Raw genomic sequence first — 22,611 nt, forward strand, 5'->3', positions numbered from 1 at the left:
GTATACGAGGAAACAAATTAATTAAACAAACAATACATGAATAAGTAATTAAAACGATCGTGCAACGAGGAGATTATGTAAAAAATGATTTTATCAAACTTTGGAGATAGTGATGGGGCAAGAGGATTTTGGAGATGTTTTCTTTTTGTAATTAGGATGTGACCTGTGTATAATTTTTGGCCATTGATATTTCATAAATGGCTTTAGATAGGGTGATGTTCCTGTCACATTTACCTTAAATTTTCACATTATAACATGCCTTACACTTTCCATGCAAAAATATTGACTTATTGACAATAGAGAAAACAATAATACTAGTATTATACATATGTGCGTACATCATTTGTACATTTATACTCCTATACTGATAAAAGTTACATTTTACATGATGTAGATATATAACAATGTCAGTTGAAAGTTCTAACTCTTGTCCCACTTGATAGAAATTCATGGGTTTCATCTTAAAACCAATTGGTGATAAAAGGAGAGACCCATGAGACTTATTATATAGTGAATTAAGCTCTTTGTGTACACCGATATGGGATATTATTATATTCATTTTATGTTTCAATTGTCAACTACTGAGCTATTCATTTCTTTGAAAAGCCTCACAATAATGAAGAGTATGTATCTAAAAATATATAGAAAAGACCTTATCACTATTTGAAAAGCCTCATAAAAAGGAAGAGTTTCGATCTAAGAATATATAGAAAAGACATTATCACTATGAACTATGAAGTCGATGTGAAATAAAATTAAGATTTTCGACATCACCAAGAAACCTTAATAAAAAGGACTTATATACTCTTACATTTGGGTCTCATTTATGAGATATACTATAAAAAAGGAAAGGCAAAAGTTTGAACAAAGAGTTATTCAATCCTAACAAAATATATGTAATTATTATATAGTCGGGCTAAAAATTACAATAAGTTGGAGTATGAAGGATCATAAAACAAATATTTGTGTGCAAAATGGATAATGAGAAGCTTCGGCGAAATAAGAAACTTTGTCCACCAGAAGATAATAAAATACAATAATTTAGCAAAATTCATTATATTGCTTGGGTTGTTACAACATGTTCCTCTAACATGTAACATACCCCATTTATTATGGGACTCAATTCTTCAAGGGACTATTTATGGTATCTCTATTATTGCCTTCATATTTACCTGGTTTTGTGGATCTCTGTTTAATAATACATATACAATACACACACACAGATTAGGTGGTACTAACATTTAACAAGGTATCTTGGCATATTATGTGCTGAGACGATATAGATGTATATTTTAAATATTTACGTAGAATCAATAATCTAAAATTGTCGATAACTTTATACTATAATACAATTATTAAAAAAATTAGCTGAAAAATGCAATTTAATTGGTAAGACGTTGTTCTCCAACTGATCGACTATATATTATTTTGTACTTAGATAAATAAGTAATGGGGTATTCCTATATGAAATGAGATAAATTGATTTGTATAATTAGTTGATGAATTGATTGGAATGGCCAAGAGCACTTAAAACTTGGGATTTTTGTTTATCATTACACAGACAGTGGTGTAATATATTCAAAGCAAGCATTAATTGAAAATAGTCTAGAAAATAATTAAAGACTAATTTGTACCGAAAGTAATCACCATCAAAACCGAAGTTCATTTTGGACGAGTCACGAATGTTTCACAAGCAACACAGTGATTAGTCAATTTCAGGATTCATTGAACAATTTCTGAAATTGAGTTTTGAGTTTTGCCATAACAGGTAAAAAAATATTTGTTCTGTTTTGACTTTTATCCATGAACCACAAGTCTAGAGCTGACAAATAGTGTGAGGTGGGTTATTATCGAGCCAATATGATATCGATCCAACTAATAAGGTCAAATCCAAAACCAAGCTAAAATCATTGAAATCTTATTGAGTCGACCTGATTAGGACTCAAATTCAATAAAGTTTAACCCTTCAATCCTATATATTAACTTCATGTGTGTTTGTGTCGGGTTTGTGTGTCATGTTGAAAATTACTAGCCATACCAATAACGATACGACACAATTCGAATTGTTACGACACAATAATGATCCAAGTCCGATATTACAAGATTAAAACTTAATAGTATTACACAATTAAATAGTACTCCCTCCGTTCCATGTTAATAGAGTCATTTTTCTATTTCGGTAAGTTTCAAGTTAATTGAGTCATTTCTATTTTTGGCAAAAAGTAATTCTCTCTTTTACTTTATTCTCTCTTCATCTCTCTTACTTTATTCTCTCTAACTTTTTCACCATCCATTTAACACACTATTCTTAAACTCCGTGCCGAAAAAAATGTCTCTATTAACAAGGAACGGAGGGAGTATAATACTTCGTATTACACAACTAAAACTTTATCACGACCTAAATTTAAATAATACTATTAAAACATACAATCTCCATCTTTTAAACTTTAATTTTTTTTAAAACAATACATATTTTAATGCATGACTCATAAAATATTAAAGATATTAATTTAAAATTAGACATAAATCGTACTCCTACTCCATAAAAACACCATTCATATCTTCTACAACTAAAATAAATAATTGAAGCACCAAATTTGTCATTTCATAACATCAGAAAAAGCTGAGGATTCAGGAATTATTTAACCATTATATTTTCAGTAATTAAAGCAACTACAATCATTATCTCAACAAAATGCTCTTGATCCAAGATGATCAAAACACCACGTGTCAGCACGCGATTCCTCGGAACTTGATCGTCTGCTGCTGTAGTTATATATAAACATCCCGCACTCACACATTTGCTCCTGCTCCATCACAAAATTATTATTACTACAAACACGCACATTTTTCTACAGCCAATCCAAGAGAAAAAAAAGCCAAGAGCATATAGAAGGAGACGAAGAAACCGGCGACGGTTGTGAGAATGGAAGTAGGCCTGAATCTGAAGGCGACCGAGCTCTGCCTCGGTCTGCCCGGTGCCACCGTGAAGAGCACGGGGAAGAGAGGTTTTTCTGAGACGATCGATCTCAAATTGAACCTTCAGTCAAATGAATCTGATGCTCTGGATCTGAAGGAAAACATGCAGAATTCTTCCAAGGAGAAAGCTATGCTCCCTCCCAAGGATCACATCAAGCCTCCTTCCAAGTAAGATATTCGAGATCGCGTCGTATTTAATTTAATTTTTCGACTATTTAATTTGATTTAATTGAATTCTAGGGCTCAAGTGGTGGGATGGCCGCCGGTGAGGGCGTTTCGGAAGAACATCATGAGCCACCAGAAGAGCGAGGAGTCGAAGAAGGCGGCATGCAGCGGCGGCGCCGCCTTCGTGAAGGTGTCGATGGATGGCGCCCCCTACCTCCGTAAGGTGGATTTGAAGATGTATAAAAGCTACCAAGAGCTCTCTGATGCCTTAGCCAAAATGTTCAGTTCCTTCACTTTGGGTAAGGGTAACAAACCACACCTTCAAATAAATCAACATAAACTACTTTCTACTATTACTATTATTTTTTAATTATTTGATTTTGGTAGGGAATTATGGGACGGAGGGAATGATAGACTTCATGAATGAGAGGAAATTGATGGATCTGTTAAACAGTTCAGAATATGTGCCTAGTTATGAAGATAAGGATGGTGATTGGATGCTTGTTGGTGATGTTCCATGGGAGTAAGTTTTTTAATTTATGTTTTCTTCATTATTCCATTGTAGAAAAAATATAGATCTATATTTTGAACAATATTTATGATTTTTTTAGGATGTTTGTTGACTCATGCAAGCGTCTCCGAATTATGAAAGGATGCGAGGCTATAGGATTAGGTACGTTACACTTATATTGATCAGATTTCTATTTTAAATTTTTGGTTTCGTCACTAAATATTGTTATCATTATCAATATTTAGCACCAAGAGCCATGGAGAAATGCAAGAACAGATGCTAATGGAATATTTGTAATAAACTACTGGTGCAACTTGGTTTGATGGTTCCAATTATGTATCATTATTTTTCGTTTCTTGTAATTTTATTAGCTTTTCGATGAATTATTGTCTGTATCTTATAATATTGTAGTAGAATATAGATATGAAATTTTATGGACAAATTTGTGTATTAGACAAGAAGCAAACGCACTATCTGTTGTCTGGTTTGTTATAATTAAAGTTTATGGCTCATTTTGGCTTGTTTAATTAAATTGTAAATTCTTGTATTGGCTGTCACATTTGTGTTTGTGTCTTTTATTTAATTTTGAACATAGAAAATCGAATTTTTATATCTCAACAAGATTCTACGTGACTTGTTACTCAAATTTCTACTATATTGTTTTTTGAGCATTATTATTTGATGATGATTGTAGCCGCTATACTGGTTAGGCTGCTGAAGGGAACAAAGCCATGTGAATGTTCATGGGATTATTCCTGGCATTCTATATTTTATTCGGTAGCATGCATTTATTATTCTTGTTAGTTTTTAAATATATTTAGAATGATTGAAGGTATATATATTTATGAATGGTCATGCTTGTAAATGTTAGTCAATTAGGGTTGTCTTTGATGAGCTGGAATTTAATCATGCATTATGGGTGGTCGGGAGAAAATGCATGTGTTATTAGGCTGCATATACCTAAATTGTTTTGTGTATTAATTAATTTATGAAAAAAAACTTGTCCCAATATTTAATCTTTAAGATATGCACCAAAATGTTAGTAGTATTAAATACTGTACACAATTTGATATATAATAGTATATTCATTCATTTTGTGACATAATATCTCATTTCGAAAGACTGATATACTTACTATTCTTAGTATTCTACATTACGAGTAGCGCGCAATTAATGTCTAATTAAGTGGTGTGACATCTTTAGTAATAACTAAAAATTTGGATAGCGTTTATAGTAGATTATTTATAGTATGTCTAATTGATAATTATTTGTTTTATATAATTTTGAGTGATGTGGCTAGGCTATTGCTGGGCTATTTGCTTGTTTTGATTATGTGGCAGGGTGATTTTTAGTGTTGATGATGTGGCAGGAGGAGTTTGTGGGTAGGCTATGGCTGGGCTATTTGTGGATACTGTTAATACTCCTATATTCCGTCCTATTGATTGTTGGGTTAGAAAATCTATAACTAAAAAATCTAATTGGTCACTCGCATTTAATACTGCTATTTCAATTAATTCGCCTGCCAATAATTTTCTAAGCCATGTAGTATTAACTTTTTTTCTCCTTCATTTTCCCAAAAATTTACATAAATTCCTAATTTATTTAATTTTATTAGTTAAAAAAATCAGTCAATACTGTTCTTTTTAAATAGTTTTTATCTTTATTACAAGAGTTACAACTTTCTTTATAAATAAAAATTCTAGATTTCGACCCTATTATTATTTTGATTAAATAGTTGGTGACTAAGAGTAAGATTTTAGAGGCGGCATAGGCTTTGCACAAAAAAATTGGTACGTTATTGATATTCTTTTAATCACGTTTTATTATTTTTTTACTTTTATTTTGTTTATTTGACCTAATTTTTATGAATATAATAATTATATATGTTTTTTTATTATTGATTTTAATTACCATCCATTTTAAATTAATGGATAAATTTATTTTAAAAATATCTTGAGTTTATATCTGTTCTCATGAGTTTTTATCTATTCTTCTGATGCTAATGTTGAACAGAATCAACCACCGGAAGATATGTTTGCAATTATTTTCAATGACAAAATTTTGGCCTGCTTCAAAATATGAATACTCGTAAAAGTTAAAAATGTGAACTCGTAAAAGTCAACTATCGTGATAAAACAAAGATAATTTTATTTGTAATGTATTTTTATTAATATATATAATATTATTATATTAATTATCTCGTCCGACCCCACGATTTTTAAATCCTGGATCCGCCATTGATCCGAAGAAACTTTTTTGGCAGCGAACATTTTGAAATTAATTTAATTCACAATTGAAAATGATAAAAGATTAAAAATGATTAAAAAAATAAGAGATACATACATAAGTAGGAGGTGTGATATGTTGCTAACTTTTCTTAAGTTGTTTACTTGCTAACTCATCGACGTTGTGTATTAAAAATGTCAATGCGATGATACTGAAATGTCAAACATAAACTTAAAGTGATATTTTAATACATTGTATTGACATTGATATTTAAATGTCAATATAGTTTATTGAAATGTCAGCATAAATATGTGACATTTTACCGTGATCGTGTTGACATTTTTAATACACTATATTGATGAGTTAACAAGTTAGCAATTTAAGAAAAGTTAGCAATTTAAGAAAAGTTAGCATTTTAAGGGACGGGTATAAGATTTATGAATAGTGTAACGGATTATGCGAATAATATAAGATTGCTGATATCATTTGAATAAGAGATAAAATTGAAAGTGATTAGTGAAGCCCTAATTCACGATTCAGGGAGAGGTTGACCTAATTACAGATTTTAATGTACTGTCAAATTATGTTATTTTTTAGTCATTTATTTTTCTCCCCTCTTTCAGACTCCCTTCTCCAAACGCACACTGTTCTAGAAAATCACACACACAGCAGTAGTGAACAGTGGTCTCAAATTCATGCACGCAGATTAAAATCACACGATTGTGTGAAATTCCGACGAAAATTGCGCCTGGTATTGTGAATTTGTGATGTGAATTAGAAAATGACGGGTCGAGACGGAGGGTACGTTGTGCCGGCGGATCCTCTGAATGCGGTGGGCGGGTTGAAGAAGAAGGGCGGCGGGTCACGCAGCTGGATCCTGCTGGATTCCTCGGGTCAGGAAGTCGTTCTCGATGTCGACAAGTACGCGATCATGCATCGCGTCCAAATACACGCTCGTGACCTTCGCATTCTCGACCCCCTCTTGTCCTACCCATCCACCATCCTCGGCCGCGAGCGAGCCATTGTTCTCAATTTGGAAGTACGATTCTCCGCTTCTCTTTATTTATTTTTAAATTGATTTTGTTTGGGGGTTATCTGTGATTGTTGCTTGGAGTTTTTTTTTATTCGAGTAATCGATTGAATTCCCTTCCCTCTAATCTCTCACAGTTTTCTCGACGCTGTTAATTACTTGTTCAATTTCAGTAATTTTCTTTCGGATTTGTTTTTCACAGTATTTTTATAACTTTTGTTTGTATTGATGCAGCATATCAAGGCTATAATCACGTCTGAAGAGGTGAGGTTTTAGTCTTCCTTTTAAGTACTACTATTCTTGTTTCAAATCCTTTATTCCTGTATTTTACTTTGTTGAGATATTATTGTTATTAGTTTGAACCAAATCTATTAACTGTAACCAGTATAGTACTAGATGTGAAGTAGGATCGGAGTTTTAGGATTTCGTAAGCTATTTATCTTAAGTGTGTTGCTTGAGCAGGATTACAGTTGAATTAGTGTGAACTTAGTTTTTGTATCTTCGGATCAAGCATAGCTGCACAAGAAATTACCTTATGATAGGGTTGGAACCAGGAGCTTTTGCTTTAGTATCATGAATCATGATAATTAACTAAAATAGTGAAATGCCTCTTGGGAGCTAGGATGTTTTCAATTATATCTGACACTGTTTGAAAATAATTATTTTAGGTTTTGCTTCGTGATCCATTGGATGATAATGTTGTTCCTATAGTGGAAGACCTTCGAAGGCGATTGAAACCGCTAACTGATAATCGAGAAATTAGTGGTGATGGCAAGGAGTTACTAGCACAGCATGATGAGACTGGTGAAGAAGATGGTATATACTAAATTATTGTTTTGCATAAGTGGGAAGTGTAGTTTTCCTTCGTTAATGTAGCACTGGGTCTGCATGCAGTTTCTCCTTCTCTCTGCATATTCCTTTTTGCCTTTTTCTTTACATCTCTCTGCACATTCTTTTTTGGCCTTTTGTCTTTACAATGAAATATTGTGTAAATCCTGATAGGCTCACTGAAAAATACAGATTCTCCATTTGAGTTTCGGGCCCTTGAGGTGGCATTGGAAGCTATTTGTAGTTTCCTTTCTGCCCGCACAATTGAATTGGAGAGTGCAGTTTACCCAGCTTTGGATATGCTTACGTCAAAGGTAATTTATATTTGTGCTTCATAAATTGAGAAGATGTGCAATCTAACCGCACACATTAGAGTAGGCTTCTATAATTGTAATGTGGCAAAATTCTTTTTTCTTCCATCATTCAATGATCTTGTAGATATATTGGAACTGTGACTGGTCTTTCTTGCACAACCTGCTTATTTAATTGTTTTTACTTAATCTCGCTTAGTTTTAGTTTATTGAGTAATTGACACACATATCCTTTATGGACAATGACTTCCCCATTTCTTTATGGATTACTTTCAACTGCATTTTCTGTTTCCAATTTGTTTACAGATTAGTAGCCGTAATCTAGACCGAGTACGGAAGTTGAAAAGTCAAATGACTCGGTTGACTGCTCGTGTGCAAAAGGTAGAACCTCCCTTACCTTTTTTGTTTAGCATGAACTTCATTTTTTCCTTGTATTCTTCAGTTGATTGCACTGCCTTAAACAATGACATATACTCCTCTTCTACTGTAATGTACTTGTCTCAGAAAGAAATGTTTGCAAATCTAAATCAAGAGAAGTTCATCGAAAATATCACTTTCTGTTGGATATGCCTAGCCTATCTTTATGTGTTGTTTATATTTTTCTTAAACTTATCTTTTAATGTTGATATTTTATTTATTAATTCATAGACTTATCCTTTATTATTCCAAAGGTGCGAGATGAATTGGAACAACTTTTGGATGATGACGATGATATGGCTGACCTGTACTTATCGAGGAAGATGGCTGGAGCATCACCTGTGAGTGGCTCGGGTGCAGCTAGTTGGTTCCTTGCATCCCCGACAATAGGCTCCAAGATATCCAAGGCCAGTAGGGCAAGTATAGCAACCATGCGTGGGGATGAAAATGACGTTGAGGAACTTGAAATGCTTCTTGAGGTAATTTGGCGTACCGCACTCTCCTCGGGTCTTAGGAAAATGATAGACAACTTACTATCTGCTTTACAGGCCTACTTCATGCAAATTGATGGCACGTTGAACAAATTGACCACGGTATGTTAACCATTAATTACACTTGTTCTTTGAAAAACATCATCTTTTAAAATTTTGTATTATAATGGTTTTCCAGATAGCATTACATGGATTAGTTTCTGATAACTTTCCTGCCTTTTATTCAGCTGCGTGAATACATTGATAACACCGAAGATTATATCAATATCCAGGTAAAAAAGTGACAAATGTGGTTCTTGATATGCCTTTTTTTTCTAAGAATATCTAATAATCTAAATCTTGATTATGCACCTCTTGGCAGCTTGATAATCATCGAAACCAGCTCATTCAGGTCCGTCTTAGCAGATTAAATCTTATCATTCATTCTTGACTTGCCTTGCCAAAATGCTCATAATTTTCGTTTCTTATGCCAGTTGGAACTGTTTCTGAGCGCTGGAACCGTGTCCTTATCCATTTACTCTTTGGTAGCTGGAATTTTTGGTATGAACATTCCGTACACATGGAACGACGATCATGGATACATGTTTAAATGGGTGAGTAGTGAGGATTGGATTGTTTGTATTTGCAATTGTTGTTCACTACACTCAAGACTATATCTTCCTGATGTTCACAGGTGGTCATCTGCACAGGGATTTTTTGTGCGAGTCTTTTTGTTCTTATAATGTCTTACGCGCGCTACAAAGGGCTGGTCGGATCTTGAGTCGAATAGTCCAAATTTGGAGCAACCAAGGTTTTCATTTCTGGGATCTATTTAGATGACATTTTTCGTCTCCTTCAAATCCTTATGAGTGAGAGAACGCAATTTATTAAGTTAGTAACTTTAGATTACATTAGTTTCTTTTTCAACAGTCAAACACTGCTGCTATTCAACACCGCAAGATTTCCCTCACAAAATAAACTATGTTTCTTTTCCGTTCGTCATTTTAGTTACGGAAAATGTAAATGAATTTAGCTAGTCAAAAGTGAAAATTGTTTAAAATTAATTTACTCAAAATAAGTTCATGTACATTACAATGGATTATGTGTCATTGATTCTATAACCTTTTGAGTTGTGTAAATAGTATTTGTATCAAGTAATAATACGAATTATCTCTAGTGAATTGCATATTGATGCACCGTTTTCTACTTTTCTCTTTTGCTAATTCGCCTTCTATTTTGGGGCAATTTGATTTCATGATCAAAATCAGATAATAAATCTAGTGAGTTTAGCAGCAATCAATCCTTTATGATTGTATAATACTGCATAAATAATTGAAGTATTAATCCTTTAAATATGTAATGTACGTCTGTACTAAAAAAATTGGAGACCAAAATAGAGATATGGAATAATAGAGAACATAAGAAATGAATCATGTAAAGTACATCTTTTGGTTGATTTTTTTCATTGGCGCAGAGAAAGCAGATAGATTTTGGCAGTACAATTTCTGAAGACTATCTATACTATTGTCTGTTACAACAAAGGCAAAAAAAGAGTGTGTCAATTTTATTCGTATTCAGAAATCTCCACATACCGGCTAACGTTGTGTGTACAAATCTCGTTGCTCCTCATAGCTAAGATCTACATCAACACGACAAGATAGACCAAACACAATCACACGTGATGGCAAAGCATTATGCAGCATCACTTTACCTGATCAATAATAATCTCCAGTGTTAGGTTCTGTGGCACAACAAATGCCTGGTGATAGATGTACGCGAAAACCGCCATCACCATCACCATCTGCGTAAACAAAATATATCCACCATCTCAAATTAGTTTGGAGCGAGTTTTGAATCGAGAGTTGTCACCAAAATAATAAATTCCAGCCCAGCGACATCACTACCCCTACGTGTATTTCGTGATAAATTCACCTGGCAGTCCATTCTGTCAGTAATCCCACCGTGACCAGGAATGCTGTCACCAAAATCCTAAAATATGAAAACAGAAACGATAAGGTATGCTTTATTAGTTAATCTTGTTAAAATGAACATTATACATATGTTAGTTCGGAGCTTTGAAAACAGAATGATATTAAACCTTGATATTGAATGCCCTTTTGAAGCCGCTAGCGAAAAAGCCTCCAAAAGGTGCTATAATCGATGCAAATAGACCAAGGCAGAGAGCATGCCATTGCACTGCCAAAACGGAAATCTCTTTCCATGGGAACTGTGAACATATTAAAGTGTGTGATAGCACATAAGTGAATATGTTACAGCACAATATTGTCTAAAAATGTCAAAAAGAGAAAATGTGTACGCGATAGTAGCAACTAAAAGATCGTTACGAATTTCGTGGTGCCAATTTCACTGCAGGAAGGCTATGCGGAAGAAATATCTACCCATTCAGGAAACCACTCTGGCAGAGCGAACTCCACTGGTCTAAACAGTGTACCAGGATCACAGTGAAGCCAGCCAGATGATAAATCCTACATATCATCAGAAATTGAAAGACACGCTAGGTTTCATATCAACTATGACGTGGACAAGGATAACCGTGTAGATTTAAAAAAAAACGCTTTCAGACTCTTTCGCAGGAAAAACAGTCTGATGTCTAATGTTATTATAAGAACATTTGGAATGTTGTTTGTAAGTAAATATGGCATCTCCCTATTAACAAGAATACCATTCCAGCAATTGGACAACACGACACTTTTTGTTCCCAAAGAAAAAATTTACAACAGCAAAAAATGTATTTAAATATAAAGTGAATATAAGCTAACAATTACCTTTCTTGGGCAGATCAACCATTGAAAGTGGCCCAATACATTAGCAAGCTGGAAAGCAAGTGAAAAAAAATTGTGATCATCTTGTGAATTATAATGATGGCATTGGACGTTGAAGCCAAGTATAAATTCAGCAAAAAAGATTTTTCTAATAGATGGATTGATGCTTACGAAGAAGGCTGAAATGACAGTAGCAACAGACGCTCCGATGAAACCCTCCCATGTTTTCTTTGGCGATAGCTTGATTAAAGGAGTTTTCCCAAGGAAAAACCCGAAAATATAAGCAGCAACATCGTTGACAATGATAAGCGATGCTGGAAGAAGGAACCTGCACAATTGCCAATCTGCATCTGAAGTTCTTTATCCAAGTCAATTTCCAATGATGTAAACATCAGATCTCAGCCATGCCTATGAATCATATCTTCTTGTCGGGACCAGTTATTAGAGCCAGCAAGAGGAGTTGCCAAGAAGGGAAAAATCAAGTATGCAAAAAGGAATCCAGAAAGAAGCTTCAATGAAAAAGCTACCGAAGAGGACAAATATAAAATGAGGTATATTGTTTTACTGAAAATGATCAACATAATTGAGCATAATATGGTGTGATTAAAATGCTAAACAGGACAAATGAAATGTTATTACCAGAAAATTCCTTCAAAGATATTTGCTACGGTAAATGCCGACTGAGTGAACACAATCAGGACCATATGTGTCCATGCAAATTGGCTAAATTGATACTTGTACATCTTCTTCTTTAGTGTAAGAATGAACCACACGAAGCCTGAATTCACCGACAGAAGAATATATAATTTAAAAATGTAAACACTAAGATTTCTTTAGTGGATAACAATATGGAGAATGTATGTTTTGAACCACAAGAAAAGGCATATAAGAATTACTGAAGCTATAAAAGAAGTTTAAGATATAGTATACAAAAGAACTGCTTTTATAAGCATCAGTCAGAGGATTAGTACTTTAGGAGCAGCGTAACAGCGAGATTTTGCAGCAAACAAGAAAATTCTTAAAAAACACATAGAACCAAGCCTTTTGTACATACCTGCAATATACAAGAAATAACACGTAACCATGTGATACTTGGTAAATTTGCTCACAAGTTTATACAAAACTGTCTGATGCAACAGTGTTCACAAGCCTCTGACTGAGAATGCGACCGTACACAAATAACATCGCTGTGAAGAAAAAGTTCCTGAAACATCGAATTAAATCTTAAAAATAGCGAAACACAAACAAAACTGTATTTCCTAAAGAATCAAACAAGAACCAAGGGAAACCAATTAATAGAATCATGGAACACAAAACATAAGAGCCCATTGTGAAACAAAGTATCACACCAATTTAAGATCCTGAATCCGGGAAGGCGCAGATGCTCTCCTAAGTAAATTGAACAGCTCCTTGGCCATGAAAATCTGGATAACTACCACCATTGCCCAGATATACAGGTGCCTCATGTATATTACGAAGGTGAATCCTCCAATCATCCAAACAGTTGAGTATGTCCGGATCAAAAACGACTTGTACTTGTTCCGATCATTAACAAGCAGATTGTCGCCATTAGATTTATCAACTTCCGGAAGGGCCTAGAGTAACATGCAAAAGCAATGGGGAATTTCAAAAACATAACTTTCGATATGCAGTCAAAAAGACAAACTACTCCAAATTGAAAACCTTCTACATTCGACATAGCAAAGAAACATCTCCATCGACGTAATGTGATGGTAGAAGGATAAGTTGAAAGTATTTAACTGACCTCAGTGGAACCTTTGCGCCGACGTAATCGCGCAGTAGGTGTTGATGGGGCCCCATAACCTGGATCCTTTTGCATATTTCTCAGGGCCTTAAAATCCCACAAGATATATTAAGCAAACATTAACACTGCCAAAAGAAAACAAGCAAATCTCAATTAGTAGTCCTGATTCTATCAGCTCTTCCTGTATATTAACTACTTCAGTCTAAGTAGCAGATATACTAGTATAACATTAAGAGAACAAAATCACAAGCTCGGAGATGATGAAACACAACCAACATAAACACCTATAGATATCTAATAACCGAAAATCAAATTCTGCGATGCACGAGTATAGTAGCAACTAGCAGTTGAAGAATCCAACATAAAAAGTTTGCATCTTTATAAGAAAAAACAGAAGCCCTAGTAAATTTTAGTACAAAATTCGAGAAAAGACCAGCTGGAATGCATGCATACATTTCTTGTGAGCTTAAGGATTTACCTCCCACAAATTGTGAGTAAAAGAGAATAGGGAGAAACAGGGATTTAGATTACAGGGCGACCACCTTCTTCTTACCTTTGTTTTGAGAAACTGCGGAAAATTTTGGGGGAAATTTCTGATTTTTTTTTTCTGGAGTGATAGAGTTTGGCAATTCTTTAGAGCACCGGCAGTGTCGCGGAATTCCCAAAAACGCCTCCGCCACGTTATACGGACATCCCACTGCATTGCCACGTCATAAGAACTTCCCACAATTAAAAAAATTTAATGCAATAAACGGGAATTCGGCGCGGACGTCCGTGGGAGTAAACGCAATGGCGGATGTCCGCACGCCCGTCCCGACGGAATTCCGCGTAACGCCGCGGAACTGCGGTGTCCTTGGCGGAATTCCGTATCCGTGCATACCATGCACAATGGCGGACGTCCTCCGCGGAATTCCGACACGCCGATCGGAATTCCGTCGGAACGGGCGCCATTGCTGATGCTCTTAGGTGCAGTAGTACCATTTTTTTCTTGGTATAACTACATGTGTACCGAATCCGCCTTTTGGCGGAATTCGACTAGGGTTGTAGTACCATTTTAATTTGTAATTTAACACTATTTTTTGAATGATTTTCAGTTTGTGTCGTAAAATTAGTAATTCTTATTTAATCAATCATTTATAATTATGTGATGGTTAAAATCAAATTTGATGTGATAAAATTATAAATGTAATAACAAAATTATTGTATTTCGATTAAATAAAGTTGTTTTAATTAACATTCAAATAGAATGACGTGATTTTATCTAAAAGATTTATTGTTTTGTTTTTACTTTGATGTCATTATGTTAGTTATTTTCAGAGTTATAGTAGAATAACTGCAAAATATAAAAATTTCTAGCCTTGTACAAATTTCATATGTGATCAAAACAGAAGTCAATAAAAAAATTTAATTTAAATGACAATTAACTTTCAATTTTTCAGTAAGAAAATATCAACGGAGCTTTATATTCCAATATTTTAAAATCCTATAAAAATCGTACAATGAGTGAAATTCAGGAATAGAAACAATTAAACTTGCTATAATCACACTAGATTTGCAATACATCGCCCCTATTTGCAAATTTTCATGAGGCTTAACATTACTTAAAAGGGGTATTTAAAATGGACTTCATAGATATTCGATTGCCAAAGGCAATTTCGTCCGATAAAAATAGGACAACGAAATTAGTAGACTAGGCAAACTAAACAGCAAGTAATCATATGAAAATTCACTAGATAGCAAGAGTTGTTCAAAAAACACAAGAAAAGATTAATGCTCGCAACCATATCGTTTCCAAGAATTACTTTGGCACAGTCAAGATTACAAGCTATGCAGTTCAGTAAATTTGTGAGGAAAATAGCATAAATAGTTTTAAAATCTCAACCAAAAAAAAGATCAAAGCTTAACCATCCTTCCTTCCACCGACAGAATCCTCACTTCAGAGGAATGAACCTCGATGAGTGCGTGGCACCGATACCGGGCCTACCATGCTTGACAGGCTTGTATGATATCGAGAACTCTGCAAGGTAGTGGCCAATCATCTCAGGCTTGATTTCAACTGGATTGAAGGTCTTGCCATTGTACACTCCAAGGACGCTTCCGATCATCTCAGGGACGATGATCATGTTCCGGAGGTGGGTTCTGACAAGGGCAGGCTTTTCACCAGCAGGGGCTTCCAGTTTCTGCATAATTCACAATATTAACTCTCGTTAATGAAGTTAAAACTTATTAAAAGGTTAATGTCAAAATGTAGTATATGCAGGAACCAAATAAACACCCAACAATCACTAGAACACAATCACGAAAATAAAGATCACTTACAGCCTTCCTTAACTTCTTGATCAAAGCCATCGGCTTCCTGTTCAAACCTCTCTGAAACCTGCCCATTTGCAAGTATATATTTAGAAAAGAGTTCTGACTATAAATATAGAGCTCCCAAATGCAAGGATAAAATCAAATTGGATATCAGAGTGGAAGTTCAATGACATAAAAGCAATCAACACATAATTGCAGTAATTCAGTCATTAAAATTGATAAATTAGCTGGTTCACAATACCATACTACAACACTATATAGCTTATGCATAACAAAATGAGACATGTAGGAATGATCTCAATTATGAATATATATGCATAATCCAACGGCTAAGAAGATACAAGTATTAAAACCGTATTAGCATATAAATCAATTTAAAATACTAATTCAAAACTGTAAAACATGAACAATCACATCCTCTAACCAAATAATTGTTGATCTCCAACTCCGCATTATCACAGATCTACGCATACAGTTTGCACATGCCGATAAAGTTAAATCTATTCAATTGCATTTCCAAACAATAAAAAAAGTCTTGTATATCAACAAATCTACACAAATCATATTTTTCCCAATCTCATCGGCTACTAAAACTGACTTCCAAAACCCTAGAAACAAGAGAATTCACAATAAGCATAAAAAATACAAACCTTCGTCTTTGGCGAGCGCTCAAGAGCTTGACGAGCTCATCAATTGGCATATCAAGGAGCGAATCGAGATCGACGCCTTTGAAGCTGAACTTCTTGAATGTCCTCTTTTTTGGCTGTGCCGCCGCGACATCTGGATTAACGTCAGCCTGCGAGAACACACAAAAGAAAAAGTAAGGACGGAGGCGAGAAATATGGCGGGGCGGGGCGGCGCGGCGCGGCGTGGAAGATATTCATACCATTGCTTCAGAAGGCTAGGGTTTTCCGATGGTGAGAGGAGAATTGTGGCCGAAATAAATTGAGGGGTAGTTTTATAAATGCGAAAACGCTTTGGGCTGTTATGGGCCTTATTTACTCGGTCCAATGCCTGTTTGCTATGTACCAAAAGGACTGAAACGATAAAGCTCAGCCCATTTAACATGGATCGTCGTAATAATAAATTAATAACAATATATCAATATATATATATATATATATATATATATATATATATATAGGGAGATGATCAAAATAAGTATGTGTTTAAATCCAGAAATGCAGACCAAATCTTGGCCCTAGGATTAGATGATCTAATGGTCAATAATTAACCAAAAACACGGAAGGTCATAATTAAACAATTTTAGGTCATATTATAATATTTGAGTTTAATGTCATGCTAAGATCGTTTTAGGTCATGCTTTGTTAGCATGACCTAAAAATTACCTAATTATGACCTAAAAGTGCCCTAATTATGATATTGTTCTGCGTTTCTGTATTTAAATCTAGTTTTGCATAGATCAAAACCCTATATATATATATATATATATATATATATATATATAGGATTGTGATATAGGGCAAGAGCCCATTAAACACATAACTAGAGAACAAATCATAGCCACAAGATCAAAAAAATCAAGGGCTAGTATTAATTTTTGAATTTAAGGAGAAATTAGTTCCCTCAATCACAAATTTACTCCATAATAACAAGGCACGGGTATTATGGTCATTGCATAACCAATTGAATTTACTCCAACGTCAGGTTAGGTTGGCAAATTGAATTCATTTGAAAAGGAATCCGCGATTCTTCTTCTCTCTTCTTCTCTTCTCTGTTCTGGAAATTAAACTGACAAATGGAGTTGAGCTCGGAAATAAAATCATGCTAATAGCTCTCCAGGTCTTCCAGTAGAAGGGGACGTAGCAGAATCTGGTGGCATGTCCGCCACACTCGCTCCGCCGCCGCATCGCGAGCATATTCCAGCCGCCGGCTTCTGCTGCCTCACCTTTCTCGTCTGATCAACCACGAAGCAGAAGCAAACCATTGTGTTTACGATTTTAATTTGGGGGGATATTACAATTACAATTGTTTCAATTGTGTTAGTTTTGAGTGATGATTTTAGTAGTGAAAGGATTTGATGAGTATTTATAGGAGTCGGAGGTGTATGCAGCTCGCAATCATGATTGTACGTTGACTTTTTCTAATATCCTTTTCAATGAACTTGGCCAATTAGTGTTTTAATCATTATATTGTAATATGAGAAGTGCGTGTTCGGAGGTTTGGAGATAGTCAAACGAACCTTCTTGCATTCGGAATCATATTACCATCAATCTTATAAGAGTGATGTGTTTTGTGAATAACAGTGAAGTAAAATCATAATAAGAGTGATGTATTTTGTGAGCAAGAGTGAAGTAAAATCATAATAAGAGTGATGTGTTTTGTGAACAAGAGTGAAGTAAAATCATAATAAGAGTGATTTGTTTTGTGAACAAGAGTGAAGTAAAATCATAATAAGAGTGATTTGTATTGTGAACAAGAGTGAAGTAAAATCATAATAAGAGTGATTTGTATTGTGATGAAGTAAAATCATAATAAGAGTGATGTGTTTTGTGAACAAGAGTGAAATAAAATCATAATAAGAGTGATGTATTTTGTGAACAAGAGTGAAGTAAAATCATAATAAGAGTGATGTGTTTTGTAAACAAGAGTGAAGTAAAATCATAATAAGAGTGATGTGTTTTGTAAACAAGAGTGAAGTAAAATCATAATAAGAGTGATGTGTTTTGTGAACAAGAGTGGAATAAAATCATAATAAGAGTGATGTGTTTTGTGAACAAGAGTGAAGTAAAATCATAATAAGAGTGATGTGTTCTGTAAATAACAGTGAAATAAAATCGTAATAAGAGTGACGTGTTTTGTAAACAAGAGTGAAGTAAAATCATAATAAGAGTGATGTGTTTTGTAAACAAGAGTGAAGTATAATCATAATAAGAGTGATGTGTTTTGTGAACAAGAGTGAAGTAAAATCATAATAAGAGTGATGTGTTTTATAAATAACAGTGAAGTAAAATCGTAATAAGAGTGACGTGTTTTGTAAACAAAAGTGAAGTAAAATCATGCTAAGAGTGATGTGTTTTGTAAACAAGAGTGAAACAAAATCATAATAAGAGTGATGTGTTTTGTAAATAACAGTGAAGTAAAATCGTAATAAGAGTGCTGTGTTTTGTAAACAAGAGTGAAGTAAAATTCATCATGTTTAATGAATATTGGTATTAGAATTGATATGGAATATTGGAGTAAGATAAAATGGTGTGTTGCAAGCGCATAATGCGGCAACAACCTTCACTAAATGCAAACGTGGTCTTAGTAAATGCTGAACAGGTCTAGTGAATTTGCTGCATATGCAACTCAGAAAAATATTGGCTTCTTTAATTTAATACTATAGTATTTGTTTATCTGTTCAAACACCAAATGCACATTAACTTGATCACAGTTGTGGCACTGAAATTATTGTGAGCGACAAACAAGGATCGATCCATTTTCGTTTAATTGTTTTGGTACTTTTAATTATTGCATGTTTATAGTGATGTATTCATAATATCTTTGGGGGTGCCCAAAAACAACTCGAAATGAGGAGAAAATACGCAACCCACGAAAACCACCAAGCACCACCAAAATAAAGCAGCTCATATATCTCGTGCTTCAAGCAACGAAAAAAAGAAGAAGAAGAAATTCAACAGCAGTTTCAGCTCAAGCTCTAGACTCAATGAATCAAACTTATTGAACAAAATAATAGCTGAAGAGCAATACTATAAACTTTTGCCACTCGACACGAAGCAATATCGAGCAATCAATCCCAAATTAAGCAATCGACCAACCCTCCGTTCTCGGACATTTTCAGCGGCGGCCACCACACGGCTGCCTCTAGCTCCGCAGGGAACTTCTCCAGCATCGCTCCAATCAGGGGGAGAAGTTACGCTCTGTCGAGAGCTAGAACTCTCTCCATCGCGCTTGCGACGTCGGTTTCGGTAATGAGATCGGTTAGGATCAGCGCCGTTTGGATCTCTTCGTGCAGTTGCTTGAACAATCTGGTGGTGTTGCGCTGCTCTTCAGCGAGCTGCGAGGGTTTGAGCTTGTTCACCGCCGCCGTCATCTCCACAAACAGCCCGGCGGAGGACGCCTTCAGGGGAAGAATCGGCGCATGTGCTGCGGCGGCGGAGAGACCGGCCATGCAGAAGCGAGTTCTCCAGCAGAATAGCCTCGTATGAATTTCATAAAATGATTTCCAAAAATACCCTTGGCCTATTTTACATTATTAAAATAAATAATATTTGTTCCATTAAGATGTGTGGCTGAGATTTGTTCTCTAGTTATACACTTAAAATTAGTTATATCTTGATCACTAACCTCTATATATATATATATATATATATATATATATATATATATATATATATATATAGAGGTGTGATCAAATACAAACTCTCTAAAATACAAACTATACAAACTATGTCACCGGAGTGTACAAATTATGTCAACGGACTGTACAAATTCTGTCACCGGGGGTCGATGTCAACGGAATGTACAAATTATGTCACCGGGGGGATGTACGGAGTGTACAAATTCTGTCGACGGGGGTGTCCAAATTCTGATTTTTCGATGTCAAAATGTTGACATTAGAAAAATCTCTTATATTAACCGTTGATTAATTGTATTAAGTGAGTATGATTAAAGTTTGTATAGTTTGTATTTTAGAGAGTTTGTATTTTATCACACCCCTATATATATATATATATATATATATATATATATAGGGGAGCGTTATTCTCCTATTCATCACTTAGATCCTTTATTCTTCTTAATATGAGCCGTTAGATCTCATTCATCAACGGTCCAGATGATCTGCATTATTACAATATAATGGTGGATTATTAGTCGGTGTGCATTATTCAACTGAAAATCTGCATTATTACACTATAATGGTGCATTATTAGTCAGTGTGCATTATTCAATGAAAAATCTGCATTATTAAATGACACGTGACACTAATCTAACCGTCGGATGACAAAATCGTGGGGCTATATATATATATATATATATATATATATATATATATATATACTAACATGGTTCCTCCAATTTTTATTGGCTTAAATAGGCTAATTTATAATATTGGGTGTATATTTTATTTAATATTTTTATATATATAAATGAATCAAACAGATAATATATTTTTCTATTTTTAAAATAAATTTTTTTCGATATAAAGGTGTATGCAACAGTATGAAATAACGGTATAGAGTACACCCAGTCCATGCAACGTAATAAGTGATTGGGCTACTGCTATTTTTTCTCTAATGCGTGCAGTGTGATTAGTGATTGGGCCATTGCTAAAATAATTAGTTTGATGTCACTAAAGAGACATCCAAAATATTAGGAGTAGTACAAATATTAATACTAGGGATGTCAATTCCCGAAATTCGTGAGTCAGCCCAAATAATCTCATAAAATTAGTGGGTTAGGGCTTTTTCAACTCACTTTCCATTACATTTCTTAAAATCCGTGTCCGATCAAAGGGTGAAAAAGTTTAAGGGACGGAGGGAGTATGTTTTAGGGTTTTTTGTATTTTTGAATTTCGTGTGGCACAATCATTAATCTTCTTCAATCTTCATTCAACACTTTTCCACTTGATCTCACACTATCAACTTTCAAGTTCCACTTCGACTCATTAGAGCATCAGCAATGGAGGCGTCAAAACCGCGACGCCGATTTTTCGCCGACGCCGGTTCTGACGCCGAACCATTGAGACCGGCGTCGGCGAAATCGGCGTCAATTTCGGTGTACCCATGCCGATTCGTGTGGTGACGCCGGTTCTAACGCCGATCCTCACGGCGCCATTGTAGGCCCCGGATCGGCGTCAGATCGGCGTCAGAATTTAATTTTTTTTTCGAAAACACTATATATACGCGCTTTGGACGTTATTTTCATTCGCACCACTTGTTTTAACGAGTACTCTCTCTATCTTTCTTTCTGTACAAGATCAATAACGAGCAATGGAGAACAACTACGCAGGAACTCCAGTGACTCCCGGGGGATGGTCTCAGACTCCCCCGACTCCCGGGGTAGGGTCTCAGACTCCCCCCACTCCCGGGGTAGGGTCCCAGACTTCCCCGGCTCCTGGGGGAGGTGGTTGGCCTCCGATGACCGGGTACTACAACATGTACCCGTGGCAGCAGATGATGTCGGGGTGGGCACCCGGGATGCAGCCACCAGCGCAGCAGATGATTCCACCGGCGCAGCAGATGATTCCACCGCCGCAGGGGACGCCCGGGGGAGACAACGCCTATCGGCCGACTTTTGATTTTTCCACCGGTTCTTCGCACACATCGACCCCAACGGATGCACAGTATACGGAGACCTTCTCCTTAGCGGACTTGGGTTTTGATATTAACGAGGTTCCGGAAACTCTCATTCAAAACCAGGGAGTAGGGCGGGGTAAGAAGAAGGGCAAGGCCAAGAAGGTCGGCGAGTCGTCGCAGCCGGAGGAGGATAGCCGGGTCCGGAGGAAGTGGACGGACGCGAAGAACGTTGCGCTTGCCAAGGCGTGGGTGAGTGTCTGCGACGATCCTCTCGTTTCGAACAACCAGAGGATCGTCAACTTGTGGGCCAAGATAGCCGCAGCCTACAGGGCATTTTGCCCTGAAGGGAGACCACGCACCGGGGAGGAGTGCCGCAAGTGCTGGGACCGAATCAGGTCTGGCGTCTCTCGATTTTCGGGTTTGTACGCCAACGCCCTCCGCATGCAGACCAGTGGCCAAACAGAGGAAGACTGCAGGAGGATTGCGGAGAGAGCCTACCCCGATCCACAGAAGAAGTACTATGAGTTCACCTACTGGAACTGCTACGTTG

At 35.7% G+C, this 22,611-nt stretch overlaps 3 protein-coding genes and 1 pseudogene across 3 annotated transcripts; 2 read left to right on the forward strand and 2 right to left on the reverse strand.

Annotated features, from left to right (window-relative positions):
* The first annotated feature begins 2,795 nt into the window (after positions 1-2,795).
* Positions 2,796-4,212, forward strand: LOC121775193 (auxin-responsive protein IAA14-like). Its single transcript, XM_042172224.1, has 5 exons — positions 2,796-3,147; positions 3,220-3,443; positions 3,532-3,667; positions 3,756-3,817; positions 3,901-4,212. The coding sequence occupies exons 1-5, from the start codon at positions 2,927-2,929 to the stop codon at positions 3,936-3,938; spliced, it is 681 nt and encodes a 226-aa protein (XP_042028158.1). The 5' UTR covers positions 2,796-2,926; the 3' UTR covers positions 3,939-4,212.
* Positions 4,213-6,504: 2,292 nt separating this feature from the next.
* On the forward strand, positions 6,505-9,930 carry LOC121774757 (magnesium transporter MRS2-I-like). Its single transcript, XM_042171635.1, has 11 exons — positions 6,505-6,920; positions 7,146-7,175; positions 7,580-7,727; positions 7,932-8,053; positions 8,357-8,431; positions 8,722-8,946; positions 9,016-9,060; positions 9,186-9,230; positions 9,320-9,349; positions 9,432-9,551; positions 9,632-9,930. The coding sequence occupies exons 1-11, from the start codon at positions 6,663-6,665 to the stop codon at positions 9,716-9,718; spliced, it is 1,185 nt and encodes a 394-aa protein (XP_042027569.1). The 5' UTR covers positions 6,505-6,662; the 3' UTR covers positions 9,719-9,930.
* A 409-nt stretch (positions 9,931-10,339) lies between these two features.
* LOC121774755 lies at positions 10,340-14,081 on the reverse strand (annotated as a pseudogene).
* A 1,115-nt stretch (positions 14,082-15,196) lies between these two features.
* On the reverse strand, positions 15,197-16,740 carry LOC121775386 (40S ribosomal protein S15-4-like). The gene is made up of 4 exons (XM_042172466.1): positions 16,685-16,740; positions 16,449-16,594; positions 15,805-15,862; positions 15,197-15,665 (listed from the first exon to the last, which is right to left on the reverse strand). The coding sequence occupies exons 1-4, from the start codon at positions 16,685-16,687 to the stop codon at positions 15,417-15,419; spliced, it is 456 nt and encodes a 151-aa protein (XP_042028400.1). The 5' UTR covers positions 16,688-16,740; the 3' UTR covers positions 15,197-15,416.
* Positions 16,741-22,611: the final 5,871 nt, after the last annotated feature.

This window comes from Salvia splendens, chromosome 17, assembly GCF_004379255.2.
Source record: "Salvia splendens isolate huo1 chromosome 17, SspV2, whole genome shotgun sequence".
Taxonomy (NCBI): Eukaryota; Viridiplantae; Streptophyta; class Magnoliopsida; order Lamiales; family Lamiaceae; genus Salvia; species Salvia splendens.